The sequence below is a fragment of the Esox lucius genome, chromosome 3 (assembly GCF_011004845.1).
Source record: "Esox lucius isolate fEsoLuc1 chromosome 3, fEsoLuc1.pri, whole genome shotgun sequence".
In the NCBI taxonomy this organism is placed as follows: domain Eukaryota; kingdom Metazoa; phylum Chordata; class Actinopteri; order Esociformes; family Esocidae; genus Esox; species Esox lucius.
Window position 1 is genome coordinate 21,868,853 of NC_047571.1, and position 17,731 is coordinate 21,886,583.

Genomic DNA, 17,731 nt, shown 5'->3' on the forward strand with positions numbered 1-17,731 from the left:
TCTAGGCCTATTGTGAGGGGTAAGGGGAAAGGGTGTTGTGGGGAATAGTTATAATCTCTTGATGTGCCAATCTAAATTGAATTCAGAGACAGGGGATCAACCTTTGAGGTTTACGTTTGGAATCGGATTATGGTCATGTAAAATACCCCCTTTCACCAATGCTTTCTCCAATCCATGCTTCCCTTCGTTTTTCCGATGAATGGGGGGCGCTGGAACCGTCTGTCAGCGATCGCGTCTTTGTTCAAACCGATTCAGCTTCTCACCCTGAGCCTCGCCACCGGCACAAGGGGAGTGAAAACCGGGAACTTCCGTCTAACCCGCTTCAGAGCAGTTATCTCCATATTGGACAAGAGGCAAATGGTGAATATTAGTCGTGGAGCAGAAAATTGGCCCAAGCAGAAGGTGTAGCGCGTATCAAGAAGTGGTATTTTTCTCTCTCTCACTTACCGGTTCTTTTTTGCTGTTTCACCCATTCGACTCATTGCTGATTCGATTGGAGCATCCGGGAAGGCTATGTTTTAAACACCTGCACTGAAGCGCAACGCGCTGTAACATTCCTGCGGATTGCGCTGCATTTTTTTCCTACTACTTTCAGGTAAGATTTAACCTTTCAATAGTCTGGAAATTGTTTACTTTTTTATTGGTTTGAGATAATTAGAATTTGCGGTAACACAACCTTGTCTGAACAACACTGACTAGACACAGACCGGGTTGTAAGCGGCGTCTTGCCACAGGGGATGAAATGGATGCATTGCTATCTGGCTCTGTTGTTGAACAAGCATTTAGTAGGCTACTTTATAAGCCTTTCATGTTAAGCCAAACAAGAAAAGTATTTAAGCCAATGACAAGTAATTCCAGGAGCTCTGACAAGAATATGACACAGAGAGGCTGCTGCTTGGCACATTAAGGCAGGAGTCTGCACCGAAAGTGATCTCACCTTTATTTAAACGAAATACCTATTCAGGGTCATCTTTTAATATTTTTTTATAAACCAGCAGGAACTTGGATCCAACAAAAACGTAATATATGAAATCTGTCCCTGTATTTCCTTGAATTAAATCAAATACAATATATTTCAATGAGATCAAAGCATAAAGTTAGTTATGGTGAATTACTGTATATTTTTGGGCTTAATGGTGGTCATATGATTATGTTCTGGCCCCTCCACCATTCACAAAGACAAATAGGTCTTGTGGCTGAATATTGTTTTTTGCTAGTCGAAAAGATAATTTATAAAGAGATGCTTACATTTTACTTACAAGTATATAAAATGGGTGGTGAGTATATAAGATAATGGGATATTAGTGGTGTAGTATAATAGTACATGGATAGATTATACTTCATAATTAACATACATTTGTATTATTTTTTTTTTTTTACATTTACATTTTATATACATTTGCAATATAATTATTGTACTCTATATCTAGATGCAGGGAGATGGGCTGAGTTTTGAGTTTTTCAGGTATTTTGTTTACAGTTTGAATGTGGCTAGCAAGCATAGTCTGGTCAGTCTCTAAGGGCCAGATGGCCAGTTTCTGAGAGCGAGAGCACAGGGAAATGGCAGGATGAATGAGTTAGGAATAGTTAATTGGGAGCTGTTTTTCAGTATTTATTTTACAGGAAAATCACAAAAACTAGTGACACTTTTCTGGTTAACACCATTGATGTCCTATAGATAGCCAAAATTAAGGACTATCATGTACATTTTAATTTAATTATTTATTATATTTCAGTTAAGCTATTCCTTCAGTATTTGATACTATGCATAAAATATGTGGTCATCTTAGAGCAAATCACTGATGGCTTGCATAACTAACTCTGCCTCTAACAGCTTCAGTAGCTTCATCTTGATTATCTAAATTATTTAGATCCAAGCTTTTAATATTACATTCATGACACATGTACAAAATGTATAAAATATGAGGTTGCTGAATATCCTGTTTAGTGTGTCTCTAACAAGCCTTGGTCTCATGGGAGTACCTCTGGGCATGTCTCAGTAATGTGCTCAGAAGGCCCAAGCTTGGGCGGACATAGACGTCCACAGGATGGGTCTCAACACCCCTCTAAAACTGCAGGCTACCGTTCATTTGGAAGAGCCTTAGAACTTTCTTGCAAGGGTTTAAGTTGTCTGTGTCTTTTAAGAGCGTCCTCCTCGGGTTAATGGTGCGTGTGTGTGCACGGCAAAACAGAGAGAATAGGATGGGTGAGAGAGTAAGAGAGAGTGGTAATGTACAGTATGAGTCAGATGTTTGGACACACCCATTCATGGGTAAAAGCCAGATGATAAAACAAAGATCAGAGAATACCTGCACATCTGGCCCACGGTCCATCATGCGTACTGGTCCCACCCACTCTAACTTCTGAGGTTCTGTAACACCAATACACAAGTCTAGGCAGGACATCAGGATGTCAACATAAGTTAATACTTTCTGGGAAAGGTCATTAGTTGCATTACTTGTATTATTCGTAGACAACCACAAACATGTTGTGTGTCTTCACTCAGTGTGAACAATGTCTACTAGATCTTAAGCGACTTAAACACCAACACAGAATCAGCGTGATGGCAAGTAGTGTAGAACAAGTACCAACAATCCTGGTAAGCTGTCACTAATAATGTTTTTTTTGCTCAGAAAGTGGCGACAACAAAATGATGCCTTCCAGCTAGGCATGTTTCACACTGGTGCTAAATGTTTGAACAGTCTAAAAGACATGGTAAACACATGAAAATGTACCAGCCTAGTTAGAGTTAGCTAGCGGAACTGTTTCAGTCACCTTGACAAATAAGGTCTATTGTGTGAGATTGTCTTGTGTTTTTCTATTTATTGTTCCAGTCTTGAATACTATTCCTCCATTAAAATGGGCTTTGTAAAGACGGGAATGCCTGGTCTGTAAACTTGTGGTAAGCAGGGCACGGTTAACTAGCCAGGCTTTTACAAAGCAGAATTTGGGCTGTTGTCATTGTGAACCGAACAGAGAAGTAGGGGGAGGGACAAAAGACACTGAAGAGAAAGATAGGCAGGCAGGGAGATGAAGGAACCAATGATAGAAGGAGAATACAAAGAGGGACATAGAGAGAAAATTTCAGCAACCAGACTGAATCTTCACCAGTGACACCCATGTATTTTTCATTCTGTCTGGGGTGCGTGCGGGAAAGGTCACTCCTGGAGTTCATGGCCCAGTGCCAGAGGCGTCCCAGAACTCCTTCTCACCTCGTTAGATTAATCCACTGGGAGGAGAGGATGGAATGATCTGACCCGCTGAAGGAGAATTAGAGAAGAATGCTAAGCTAGCCTTACCTAGTGGAAGGCTGGTGATGCCAAAGCCATTACACTCTAACCTATACCATTGTATCCCAATGAGTTGCTCCTATATCCTTAAGCCTACTGGCCAAGTACGAAATTGTGATAACAAAATACATATATTTTTTTAATTAGTTCATAAGAAAGGTTTCAGCGCTATAAACAACAACCAATTACTAGATGCTGGACCACAGGCGGCTCGGGGAGACAATGGTCAGTGCCAGTCATCCTAACCTTTTCCAGTGTTCGTGCAGTCAGATTTCACCAGGCCACAGCAAACTACAGGGATGTGGCTAGAAATATTAGACAAGAAATTTAAAAAACATTGCCTCAACTATACATGGATCATAGCCATTGATTGGTGTATAAAAACACAGTGATTGTTCTCTAAAACTACTGAGCACTGCCAGAAAGGGCTGTTGGATTAGAAGGCTGAAATGGCAACTTGTTTATATGACCCAGCAACTTGTCTAACCCATCTGGCAACATGTTGGTTTTAGTCGCCAATATGTTCAAAGGGAATTTGTGTCAGCACACCCTGGACTGTAATGCATTTCAGTTGTCTGAAAACTAAATACCTCAAATTATAATCTGTCAAAGAGACTCGGGTTTCTCTATCAACTTGCCAATTTGTTGTTTATCAGTGGTCAGAAGGTTGACATTTATTTTAATGGACAGCTCAGTGTTTTGGTCAGATGTTCAGTGATACTGTGGGATACTATGGTTCTTTTGGTATAGATGTGTTTTACTTCAAATGAGGATGAGAGTTAGTGTTCAATGTTTTTTTGTCAAGTGTGGTCAGTATGATCAGTAATATAAAGAAGAATCATATGTACATTTGGTTGTGGTAGTGGTTGGCCAATTATATTGTTTCATAATTGGTCTTTTAATGTAGTGCTTGCTATGCATTAATCTAAGGGATTATATTGGGGAATGGGCCAATTTTGGGGATCAGCTTTCCCTTGCTGGAATCAAATCCTCAACCTTTGACCAACTAAGAATAATATATTAAAAACAGATTACAGGATTGGAAGTGTGGGGTTGTGTTGTGCCAACTTATTATCATGTGGTCATTATTTTGCAAAAAAACTGAATTGGCCACTTTTTGTCTTCTCTAGTTCACTGGGCAGTTTTTCAGCAGCGGAGAGTTCCATGGTCACAGAGAAACAGAAAAATATAGAAATGCATGATGCAGAAACTTGGTTTAAAAATGACAAGCCATGCCTGCAGCCGGGTCTTCTACTGAAAACCCCCAGGCATTTACCTTTGATGGGTTTTCCTGGTATTTGCTCTTTAGCTTGTCATAGGAGTGTATGCTGCTCCGACGTGGCCTCACTATCATGTTAATGTTTTTTTAAGAAGAAAAAACAGTGGCCATGTTGTGTATTACATCCAGACCGAACAAGCCTGAAAGTGCAGGTCTGAGTAAAGTGTTTATTTTCTGAATTGTGTCAGATTATTATAATCTCTGAGTTCCTGTGTCGGGACAACATAGACCGCTTTCTGCTTGAATTTTTGAGCCAGTAAAAGAACAGCAGAGATGGAGAGAAATTTTCCCACTCAGATTCTCTCTTTTTCTCTCTCCGTTTCCCCTGCTGTGAAGTCTCAAATGCCGAGCAGCACAGAGGGGGGTTGGACGGAGCGAGCCATCAATCAAGCTAGCTATTTGCACCCTGGGAAGGACTAACACCTCTCTGCAAACCAATCACCATAGGCCTGGATAAGACCACAGCACCACGGCTAAAAGGCTTGCACACAAAGACACTGCCTCTCTCTTTGTCTCTGGTTTGAAGGGAGCCTTCTTTTCTCTTGTATTGACTGGTTGCAGATGCTGAAGGTCATTCTGTCATGTTGAGTATTCCTGTGAGAGTGGCTCGATTTCAGGCTTTTTGACCCGTTTCTGATTGTGCCACAGTGGTAGGAGCTTCTTTAGCTTGTTCACTCTTGGGAGGGAAGAATTGTGGGTACCTTTGCGAGACACATCCACTGTGCGTGTTAGTTAGTTGTTAGTGTCTTTGTGTTATTGTGTGTAGCCTGCAGTAAGCAGTTGGTTGCCAGAGTACAGCATTCAGTGTTTCAACCCTAATGAATAGTTGATAAATAATATTTATTGCCAACACGTCATTATTTGGAACAAGTCTATTGCTGTAAAATAATGTTAATGTTAATGGACCTAGTTTATAGTCGGTGGACTGAGCACCTCTTCTGTGGGTCATTAAACATGTAAACTCCTGGATGAAGTGGCAGCCATTAAAATCAAAGTAGTTTATCTCGGTGGCGCCAGCATCTCTTAGCCTAGATGTGTTATTACTTTTAGTTATGAACATGGCAATATCTGAAATTACACCCTATTTCCCATATTACTGCAAAAGAAGTGCACTATATAAGGAATAGGGATCCATTTAAGGTCCATTTTACCCAGTGGATGGGTTAAAGTCATGAGGGAACAACATAACCGTTGTTTTGTCGGTGTCAGAGGAGGAACTATATTAAAGCTTAAATATTTGTGTGATTTGTGGGATTGTCTGTTGTCGACGCTTCAATCACACTTACAGGCTATGAGTCTCCCATCGAACTAGAAAACATGCAATGGTCTGTAATTATTTATATAATAAACAGAGGCATAAATATCTATTGATGTTTTAAACGTCAACTCGGTAGGGATGATACGAAAAGCACAGTCACCCATTGCAGGTACACCTCCAACACCTCCATCACCTCCATCACCCCCAACACCTCCAACACCTCTAACACCTCCATCACCTTCATCACCTCCAACAACTCCATCACCTCCTACAACTCCATCACCTCCAACACCTCCTACAGCTCCTAAACCTCCAACAACTCTATCAACTCCAACACCTCCAAAACCTCCATCACCTCCAACAACTCCAAAACCTCCAACAACTCCATCACCTCCATCAACTTCATCACCTCCAACATCACCATCACCTCCATCACCTCCAACACCTCCAAAACCTCCATCACCTCTATCACCTCCAACACCTCCATCACCTCCAACACCTCCATCACCTTCAACACCTCCATCACTTCTAACACCTCCAACACCTCCATCACATTCAACACTTTGGTCACCTCCAGCACCTTCATCACCTCCAACACCTCCATCTCTTCTACATAATCCAACACCTCCATCACTTTCAACACCTCCATCACTTCTAACACCTCCAACACCTCCATCACATTCAACACTTTAGTCACCTGCAGCACCTTCATCACCTCCAACACCTCCATCTCTTCTACATAATCCAAAACCTCCATCACCTCAACACCTCTGTCACTTCCAACCTCTCCCAACCTCACAACATCTCCATTTTCCCTCCTTCACCACCAACACCTTCAGAAAATCCACTGTGCCTGAGGCCACAGCAGATTCATTCTTGATTGAATCAAGGCCTCATCCAATGTTCATGCACCTGATACCATGCACCTAACGTTGCAAGCCATAATGACCCCTCAACTTTAACCTTTCACCTCTGAACCCCAGCAGACATAGATCTGGAGTAAAGGCCCTTTCTGTAGGCATGTTAACAGCCCCTAGTTGAATCAGGCTTCTGGTTAATGTCATCAGGGACTTCCTCACCTCGACTTCTTTCCTGTAGAGAAATTGCAGAATATGTGTCAACAGCAGTTTGGATATATTGAATGGAAAACTACATTATATCAATTTCTACTGTGTTTCAGAATTTTATCCAGAGACCCTCACTGATTTGGCAGCACGCCTACAGACTCTAAAGGTAAGACAGAGCTGTGTTGATTGAGGTCATTCACCGGTAGATCCCTGCTGCCTCTCTCTCTCTCTCTCTCTCTCTCTGTCTTTCTCTCTTTCTCACACATAAATACAAACACACACACACACACACACAAACACTGCACAGCAGTCATCCACTGATAAATAAGATGTGTACAGTTCCATTGAGGAGTTGTAGCTCCACAGGAGATTATGGCAGATGTGCTATCTATAGAATATGCATATACTGTTCTGTTGGCACTTTCTTATATTTCCATATATTTGTTTGCCAAGCACATTTTTTTGGAATAGATACAGATATACATATATATCAATTGCACCACCTACTTATATTATATGTGCTATCAATACTTATATAAAGAAACATGCATAGAGCTGGCATCCCCATTCAAGTTTATCCGATCAATCATACACAATGGTCCAGTGAATACTAGGTGCAACTATTAATATACCCCAGCATGGTTAACCCCTGTTTTATATGTCTTGGCCTTTTGTTTATACTGTAATTATAGTTTTGACCACACTGTAAAACCTAATAAGTTCAGAGAACTCAACACTTTTGTGGAAACTGATTACATCAAAATATTTAAGTCAAGTTACTTAATTTAGTTAAGTAAGTAATTGCTTAAATAAAAAAATAAAAAGCATTTTTAAGCAATACAATATAATACAATTATTTCCCAATATGCATTGCCCTTTCAAGTGAACTCTAGAGTTACCACCCATGACTGTATTTGTTAATGACAGAGACATGGTTATTGAACACATTTATTATCTCTAAGTTCACTTTATTGACTGTTATGAAATAGTCAACTGTGAATACCTAACATATTCCATAAATCCTTATTTTGAATTGCAACCCACCTAGCTCGTAGACTATTCATTTCAAATGTCCTCAAAATACCCTGTGCTGAAAGCCCTGGTTAAAGAAACTTTCAGTAAATCCCCAGGTTTCCAAAAATGAAATAAGTGCTTCCGCTGATATTTCTGGAAAACCTGGGAACTTAACCAGACTTTTGCCAAGCTACCCACAAAATTCCTATTGAAATCCAGCACGTGTTTTGACAGGAATATTTTTGATATAATATAATACAATCATTTCAGTAGTGGGTGCAAAATATGTTTGACTAAATTATTGGATTACTTTAAACAAACGTATGTGTTTGATGTTTGTGTAGCTAAGATGAATCAATCATTCAATGTCCATGCAAAAAAAAAATAAAAAAAAAAGAAATAGTAAAAGTCAGTATAACATAAACATTTTAAGTAACCCTTAGTAGAAACATTTGAGTAAGAAATTAATTCGGGTTTACAGTGCATAATAGGCAATTAAACATATTAGAATATCACAGCATGGCCTTTTTTTTCGCAATTTTTTTTTTACTGAAGGTGAATAATGTAGAATATCAAGGGTATGAACCTACAGAAACCAAAGTCTTTTCAGTTTTTCTATTTTGTCCTTCACCAATGCTTGATATACAGATAATAAAATACGCCAAGTTAAATGATCATTACAAAAAGCAATGTCTAAAATGTAAAATATGATGTACTCTATGCAGTGTGGCAGCATTGTAACTTACCTCTTCTAATTCTTGACTCTTCTTACTATGGATGCAACAGATGTTATGCTGGAATCGGCTTGGAGCCTTTGCTCAGCCTCTCTCATGGAAAGGCCATAATTGACAACATGGTCAATAATTGTGGCATGAATTTCATCTCAAACTATAGTTCTTCATATTCCACTTTGAGCCCCTCCATCACCATGTGTCTGAACCCCTCTTCCCATTCCCCTTGATTGGTCAATCTTTGCAATTAACAACTCATAGGTGACCTCTTTTATGCCTGAATAAGAATTGAATGCTGGTTAAATAATTGTGCCAAGAAGTTTTGTATAGGTGTAAAACGGGAGTTTCACATTCAAGGGAGTAGTTTGTATCAGCTGTAACCAAATGCTTTTATTTGGTTTGACATGATTTACTCCACGGTGGTTTAAGTTTTCAGTAGAGTTGGGTTTACTCTAATAATTTACCTTGAGCCCAGAGTAATTAGAAGTATCTTAGCAATTGAGAACTTTAACCATTATAACCTTTGATATGATCCAGTTACAAACATGTATTTTTTCCGGATAGGTGAAAAAAGCTGTCTTATTAAACTGTATATGCAACATCACGTGAAAGCGTGAAGTCATTTAGACTGATCTGCATGGTTGGAAGTTTAAATGATTTGTTCTTAAACAGTGTAGGAGTAGTGTTCCAAGAAAGGAAAATAAATACATTATAATGTTCCATGAAGAGAAACTGAGCACCAGACTTTCACTCTTTAAAGGTAAAGGTTCAAAGTAAAGGTTCAAAAGCAGAGAAGTACAGGAAGATGTGGTGTAGTTTAACTAATAGTATATGCAGTATTACAATAATAATACTATAAATGCATTGTGTTTGTAGAGATCACCGAATGGTAGTCACGTTGGAGTCCTGTATTCTGGTATTGGAGGGTTTGTATGTGTTTGAGTAGACCTGCTATCTTTACCACCATCTGTCATGCTTTGTGCTGGGCAGTAACCTGATTATTGTAGGGCTGACCGCTGCATGGTCCCTGGCCATTTGCTCCAATAATCAAGCCCAATGGAAATCAATGCCTCTGTGCCCTGATTGTGATTGATGCCATTTTAAAGATATCCAGTGCTGAGATTGCCTGCTTAAACTGCAATGTCTGTTCCAATAATTTTCCTCTATGTTTTCCTGCTCACTCCGACACACTGGCCTTCTCTGCCTCTATTAAATCTCCTCTCTTTTCCACTCCTCCCCTCCTCTCCCCTACCCTCTCCTCTCCTCCTTCTGCTCTCCTCCCTTCCTTGCCTCTCTCCAGTCACCTCTTTCCCCGCTCCCTTTTCCTCCTCTCCCCTCCTCTCTCCTACTGCCCTCCTCACTTCCCTTCCCCTCCCCATCCCCTGCCTTCTCCTCTCCTCGTCTCCTCTCCTCCCATTCCCTCCCCTCTCCTTCTTTCCTCCTCCCCCATTCTCCCCCCTCCCTCCATGTGCCTTTCCTGTCTCTCTACTCCGCTCACCTTTCCTCTCACAGCAGGGTCCAATCTGAGCCCCAGTTGAGGTTTTCAGAAACCCTGTTCCCTTCACGTGGGTGTCCGTAGAAGTCATTAGCTGCTTTAAGTGTAGTTATTCCCCTGTCTTATTCCACACACAAGCACAACCTAGTGTGTCAAGACGAGAATGACATATGATTCAGACCATCAAAGGAGAGTTTGGAATGGGCTACTGGAGAGGAGTCACGCTGCTTTTTTTCATAATGTCTAAAGCAATTAATGTAGTGTCTACTTACTATTTCCTAGATGTACCCATTATGTAGCTTGTTGCTGAGTCATTCAGTTATTATGTTACACACCCATGTTGAGTGTATTAATGTACAGAACTATTTTCTTTTTTCTTTTAATATTACCTTACTAATGTACATTACTTAAAATTGTGATATCAACCATGTTGTATTTCTACAATACATTTTATAGCGATTAAAACGTATTTACAGTGTCAAAGTTCAAGATCCCCCATGGGGATTGGCACCAGTCCACACGGTATCACAGCCACTGAAAGAGTACTGTGCCAGTCTGCCAGCCTTTCCATTTTCAAAGAGCTTTTGAATTGCAACTGGCAGTTTAATCTGGCTTTATCCTCCATCACTCTACTCCTCCTCTCCTCCCCTCCTCCATCACTCTGTTCCTCCTCACCTCCATCACTCTGCTCCTCTCCATCACTTGGCTTCTCCTCTCCTCATCACTCTTCTCCTCCTCTTCTCCATCACTCTGCTCCACTGTCACTCTACTCATCCTCTTGTCCGTCACTCTGTTCCTTCTCTCCTCCATTACTCTGCATCTCCTCTCATCCATCACTCTACTCCTGCTCTCCTCTCTCACTCTGTTCCTCCTCTCCTCCATCACTGTGCTCCACCTCCATCACTCTGCTCCTCCTCTCCTCAATCACATTGTTACTGTCCTTCATCACTCTATTCCACCTCCCCTCCATTGTGTTGTTCCTCTCTTCTATCACTGTTCCTCCTCTCCTTCATTGCGTTGTTCCTCTCCTCTTTCACTCCGCTCCTCCTGTCCTCCTCTCCTCCATCACTCTGCTTTTCTCCTCTATCCCAATGTTCCTGCTGTCTTCCATCATCCTCCCCTCTCTCCAGGGGTAATTGTTTTTGTAGGTCATGATTAAGGAGGAGGAACGAAAGGACAGTAATGTTTAGCTGCCGGGTCCCCAAGAGAGATAAAAACATGAAGCCACGCCTGGCACTTTCTCTTTATGAAACAGTTTCTCTTAATAAAGCACTGGTTCGCTCTACGAAAGGCTACTCCTGTCTTTCCTACAGCCACGCACGGACCCACACTGCCATTTTCTCCTCTTCCACCATTTCTCTTCTTTCATCTTCCTTGATTGACATGCAATTACATTTCGGTGGAACTTCAATAGTCTGTTGCATGAACTGGCATGTGCGTTCTAACACAGGTCATTGTTGTCCACAAGTGTGTTGTCTTATTCACCTGATACCACACTATCAATCAATCAAATGTATTTATGAAGTCCTTTTTAAATCAGCAGTTTTCACAAAGTGCTTTTACAAAACACCTGGCCTTAAACCCCAAGGAGCAAACAACAGTAGTGTTGAATTTCAGTGGCTAGGAAAAACTCCCTAAGAATGCCAAAATGTAGGAAAAAACCTAGAGAGGACCTAGTCTCAGAGTGTTGACCGGTCCTCTTCTGGCTGTGCTGGGTGAACATATTAAGAGTACAATTGTAATAATTAATAAATGCATGTGGGCTGAGTCCAGAGTCAGAAGCATGACCAGATGGACAAGGAGAGGTGTCAGCACAGTGGCAGCTGATATCATCAGGTATTGTCTTGCTCTGATCTGAAAATGCATTCCTTAGATTATAGTGGAGAAGGAGAACTTAGTGGAGAAGGAGAACTGACCCTACTCCCCCAGCACAACAATATAGCAGCTTAAGACCTTGGGACTTATTGAAGACCTTGGGCACTATTGAATGGTTCCCAGGAGGCTTTGGCACTTCTCTGAGGAGACATACGTTCTATCTCAGGTTACGTAGAGGACACAGCAGAATCAGCTGAACATAATGTGAAATGGTGTGTCTGTGTGTTATTGTTTGTCTGTGTATTATTATGGGTGTGTGTTGTTTGTCTGTGTATTATTGTGTGTATGTGTGTTATTGTTTGTCTGTGTATTATTATGGGTCTGTGTGTTGTTTGTCTGTGTATTATTGTGTGTCTGTGTGTTATTGTGTGTTTTTGTGTGCCTGTGTATTACTGGTTGTCTGTGTGTTATTTTGTGTCTGTGTATTATTGTGTGTATGTTTGTTATTATGTGTTTTTGTGTGCCTGTGTATTACTGGTTGTCTGTGTGTTATTTTGTGTCTGTGTATTATTGTGTGTATGTGTGTTATTATGTGTTTTTGTGTGCCTGTGTATTACTGGTTTTCTGTGTGTTTTTGTGTGTCTGAGAACCTACAGTCTTCTCCTCACCCAAGACAAAGCCAGAGATATGAAGACATTTAGCCAGTCCTCACTTGGCTATTTTGTTTAGGTTTAAGGTTAGAATTGAAGTTGGGAATTATTGGCAATTTTTAGGATTAACTGAGATTACCAAGTTACGTTTAGGTTTTTGGGGTTTGTTTTATGGTTAGGCAATATATGATCTTTAAAGGCAATATACTGTAAAAAAGGGCTTAATGTGCATTTGTAGTTGTTTGCGTGTTTTTTGTCTGTGTGTGTGTGTGTCTTAGTGTGTATTTGTCTGTGTGTGTTAATGTGTGTCTCGTGGAGACGGATGAGGAGCTCTGAGGTGCCTCCGACAGTGGCCCGGGGCCTGCAGGGGAGCGCTCTGACAGGCTAACAATGCCAACATGGCCGACCTGGACGCTGCGTCATGAATCAACAGCAGAGCAGTTGCATGGTTGATTAACCAGGGGACTTAAAGCTCCTTTATCACTGCTGACTCTATGTAGGTCTGTTGAGGCGTCTGGAGTGCAGATAGACATGTTAACCAGGGCTGGGCGAAACATATTCAGCTGTGCTGTCTTATCTCACTGTATATAATGTCTAATATTTGTTTAGCCCAAAATCTGTTTTGTTGTTTTTTTGGAAAAGTCTTGGGATGTCTATGTTATCATTTCTATCTATCACCTCCTGCTTAGTGAAACGGTATGTCCACACGGGTTATCATTTCCCCTGTTTCCCTGAAGGGGGTTTTGGTCCCCCCACAAGTGTAGTTATAGTTCACACACACACACAATCGTGTCTATGGTTAAGAGAGGGGACAGTAAATGAAGCTCATGCCCAGATGTGATTTTGGGCAGGTATGCCCCTGATGCCATGATAACCATGGGATGGTGTTGAGAATTCAACTGGTTTTCAGTTTCTCTGGTGTGGCACTGCTGGTTTTTCCCCTATGATTCCTATTTAGGTTTGGCAAATGTGGAGTATCCCAGTGGCTGATGTTTTCAGGCAGGGCGGGGCCCTGAGGGCACGTTGAAGGGACCCATTCATTTTCTGCCGGTCTTGATTGTGAAGGGATTGGGTTCAGCGCCTTCGCTTTGCTCCACCAGTGAACAGCCGTGTATGTCCTCCAGTCAGTCCTGCCTGTCAGGGTGGCGGGTCAGTCCCAGAACGTCTCGCATTCAGGCCTTACAATCAGAACGTATGGAATGGACGTCCCCATTCACAGACACACTGTTGAGCTCTTGTTGAGCTCTTTTCTATGTCCTAAGGCAACCCTGAGTGTGAAATAAAGCTCTGAATGAAGCCTTAGAAGGAGGCGTCAACCACATCCGACGGCTCCTCCTCAACAATGGGGGGGGGGGCTAGTTAGTATGCGGATGGTGGATTCAGGTTCACAGTTTACTGTACGCTTTGAACGAATGGACTGCTGAATGGAGGGCTGAGTTGTCTGGTGTCCATAGTGATGTCCACACTCGGTATGCTGGCTGTGACCGCAGGGGCCGCTGGGATGACGGTGTCCCATGCCCTCCTCTGCAGGTCTGTGACCCCATCTCCCCAGAGCAGCCCGCTCACACGTCGCCATGACCCATCTCAAATGTCCCTGGAGGTTCTGCACGGACCGCCCGTTGAGCACGGCACCACGTCTCCAGGCGTGAACCCAAATGAATCAGCAACGGTTCACGAGTGGGTCCCGACCCATCTTGGGTAAAGTCTGTGTTGTTCTCCCTTGAGTGTGTGTCACTTCACAGTGGAGAGTCCTCACGGCACCAGGACCTCCCGTCTGCAGCGCCGTAGAGCAAAATAACTCATTACTTAAAGGATAGGGAGGATTGTAATTTAATGCCACTTAGATGTGGAATGTGTTAACTAACAGGCAATACGTTTCACTCTGTGATTAAATAAATGTGTCTTTTTATCCCCTCAATGGCAGGTGCTCTCTGAATGGATAAACTAGCTAAAGCACAGGCAGACAACAGCTCAGAGCAGTAGAGACATCATTGTTGTTGCCCTGGTCAGTGTGAAACAAGCTGAACATGGAAATCCTCGCACAAATCACTTGACTCATATTTGATTATACACCCTTTGAATGCTGGGCTGATTTCTTCTTTTTAATATTGTACAGAATAAAAAAAGATATGGAGCTTTATGGAGAACTGCCAGTTCAAAAGATGAGCAATCAGCTGTCTATATATGCAGGGTTTTAATAGACACAATCAGACTAATGCAATATGCATACATGAGACTGCCAGCAAATCAGAACAATTTGGACAGGGTAGGATCACATTTAGGATCTTGACTGGTAAAGTTAATCTGTTAGACCCATTCCAGGTTGGCGTGTACAGAACATATAGATTCACTGTCTACACCAAACCATTTACAGTTTCCCCCATACCACAAAGACACCAAACCATCTACTGTTTCCCCTATACCACAAAGACACCAAACCATCTAGTTTCTCCCCTTCCACAAAAACACCAATCTACTGTTTCCCCCTGTACCACAAAGACATCAAACCATCTACTGATTCCCCTATACCACAAAGACACCAAACCATCTACTGTTTCCCCCATACCACAAAGACACCAAACCATCTAGTTTTTCCTCTTCCACAAAGACACCAATCTACTGTTTCCCCCTGTACCATGAAAACATCAAACCATCTACTGATTCCCCCATACCACAAAGACACCAAACCATCTACTGTTTCCCCCATACCACAAAGACACCAAACCATCTACTGATTCCCCCATACCACAAAGACACCAAACCATCTACTGTTTCCCCCATACCACAAAGACACCAAACCATCTACTGTTTCCCCTATGCCACAAAGACACCAAACCATCTACTGTTTCCCCCATACCACAAAGACACCAAACCATCTACTGTTTCCCCCTGTACCACGAAGACATCAAACCATCTACTGTTTCCCCCCACCATATAATAGAATCCTAGTGAGGATGAATGATTTAGAACACAGTACATGTACACTGTTATAGTAACCTTAATACGGATGTTCTATTTTTCTAACACAACAAGAGGATGAATTATTTTTGTCGGGGTCAAGGGAATATTTGTAAAATATTCTGGAGTCAAGGGTCTTGCTCAGGTCTGCGTCAATAGCGCCCCCTCCAGGTCCATGTTAGTAGCGTCAATAATGTGTTGACTTGTGTGTTCACATATTTACATGTAGGTAGTATGCATTTGCGTGCATATGGGATGCAAAATCTTTACAGATTGCGCAGCCCTACCAGAAAGACACCAAACCATCAAAACCTTACCCTAAATCACAAAAACAACGTAGCATCTACAGTTTCCCACATCCAACAATGACACCAAACCATTCTTATATCTAAACCTTAAAATTGCCTTTTTCCTCACATGGGCTGGCGGTATTTGCCTGGACACTGAAATGTTACTTTTTTTATCTATATTTGTGGGTATTTTGTCTCCACCAGGTTAATAAAACAAGAACACACACACACAGTATTAATGCTATCTCTCTCTGCAGGTCCAGGATGGTGGTGGCTGTGCCTGTAGCTGGTCTACAGGCTGTTCTGTCTCTGCTGCTTCTGTGTGTTGTCCTGGGTGAGTGTTCCTCCTTCAGTATGACATGTACACTGGTTTCAGGGCCTGGAAACTGCCCAACAACACATAATCAACATGAGCTGCTACCGATAATCATAGGCACATTCTGAGCAGATAGAAGCAGAATATTTAATCAAGGTAACAGGTTTCTGAACAATAGTAATTGATTGTGCTATTCCAAAGGCTCTGAGGGACTGTATTGGAAAGAATCCAAACCCATTGATAGAACTTTAGGCAACCGTCTGTTCAAATACACTGCTGGAACAACAAAGACAATGACTCTCTTGGAAGTCTATCAAAGCCTGTGGTTCTACAATGTTTAAACTGTGTCCTGATAGGTTTAGATAGTTACCACAGAACTGTGTCCTGATAGGTTTAGATAGTTACCACAGAACTGTGTCCTGATAGGTTTAGATAGTTACCACAGAACTGTGTCCTGATAGGTTTAGGTAGTTACCACAGAACTGTGTCCTGATAGGTTTAGATAGTTACCATGGAACTGCGTCCTGATAGGTTTAGATAGTTACCATGGAACTGCGTCCTGATAGATTTAGATAGTTACCACGGAACTGTGTCCTGATAGGTTTAGATAATTACCATGGAACTGTGTCCTGATAGGTTTAGATAGTTACCACGGAACTGTGTCCTGATTGGTAGACAGTTACAATCCTTGCCTTGTTTCCGCTCCTGTCTGGTGTTGGTCATGCTGATTTAAATGATTGGATGATGATTTAGTTGTATAGCAGTTATTAATGCTCTTCAGTGTGAGAGAGACTTTTTTGTCTAACTGTTTGTGTTCAGATATTTGTCTTATGTCCTTATATTAGTATACTTGTCAAGTACCAAAAAGATTTTGGAGTTACGTGTTAGAAGTTAAGAGATAGGGTTAGAGGATAGGGGACATGTTGTTGGAGTTATGGTTAGGGTTATCTTTCATTGTTTGGGGTTAAAGTTGTGGTTATGCTTTGGTTTGGGCTTAGGATTTTAGGATAGTACATTTTAAATGTGTGTTTGTGTATGCATGCAGATGGATGGGGAGAACTTACATTATATTACTGTCCTACCTAACCCCCGAGCATAAACACACACACACACATCACTACCTGTCTAATGGACAGAGGCCACTTATAGTTCACAGTACATCACTGTCCTACCTACAGTAACCCCCCACCACTTCCTATCTGATGGATCGTGGCCACTTACAGGTTACAGTATATTACTGTCCTACCTACAGTAACCCCCCACCACTTCCTCTCTGATGGATCGTGGCCACTTACAGGTTACAGTATATTACTGTCCTACCTACAGTAACCCCCCACCACTTCCAATCTGATGGATCGTGGCCACTTACAGGTTACAGTATATTACTGTCCTACCTACAGTAACCCCCCACCACTTCCTATCTGATGGATCGTGGTCACTTACAGATTACAGTATATTACTGTCCTACCTACAGTAACCCCCCACCACTTCCTATCTGATGGATCGTGGTCACTTACAGATTACAGTATATTACTGTCCTACCTACAGTAACCCCCCACCACTTCCTA

General features: G+C 41.7%; 1 protein-coding gene across 2 annotated transcripts in view; it reads left to right on the forward strand.

The window, feature by feature from the left end:
- Positions 1 to 232: 232 nt before the first annotated feature.
- The window catches only part of ncana (neurocan a), a 46,567-nt gene continuing 29,068 nt past the window's right edge, over positions 233 to 17,731 (forward strand). The window contains exons 1-4 of one of the 2 annotated variants that reach the window (XM_020045466.2): positions 233 to 595; positions 7,008 to 7,060; positions 14,130 to 14,297; positions 16,105 to 16,181. In XM_020045466.2, coding sequence (XP_019901025.1) covers positions 14,188 to 14,297; positions 16,105 to 16,181 — 187 coding nt within the window. In that variant the 5' untranslated portion in view covers positions 233 to 595; positions 7,008 to 7,060; positions 14,130 to 14,187. The remainder of the gene's footprint in view (positions 596 to 7,007; positions 7,061 to 14,129; positions 14,298 to 16,104; positions 16,182 to 17,731) is intronic. The other variant, XM_010888118.3, reaches the window with a different exon arrangement.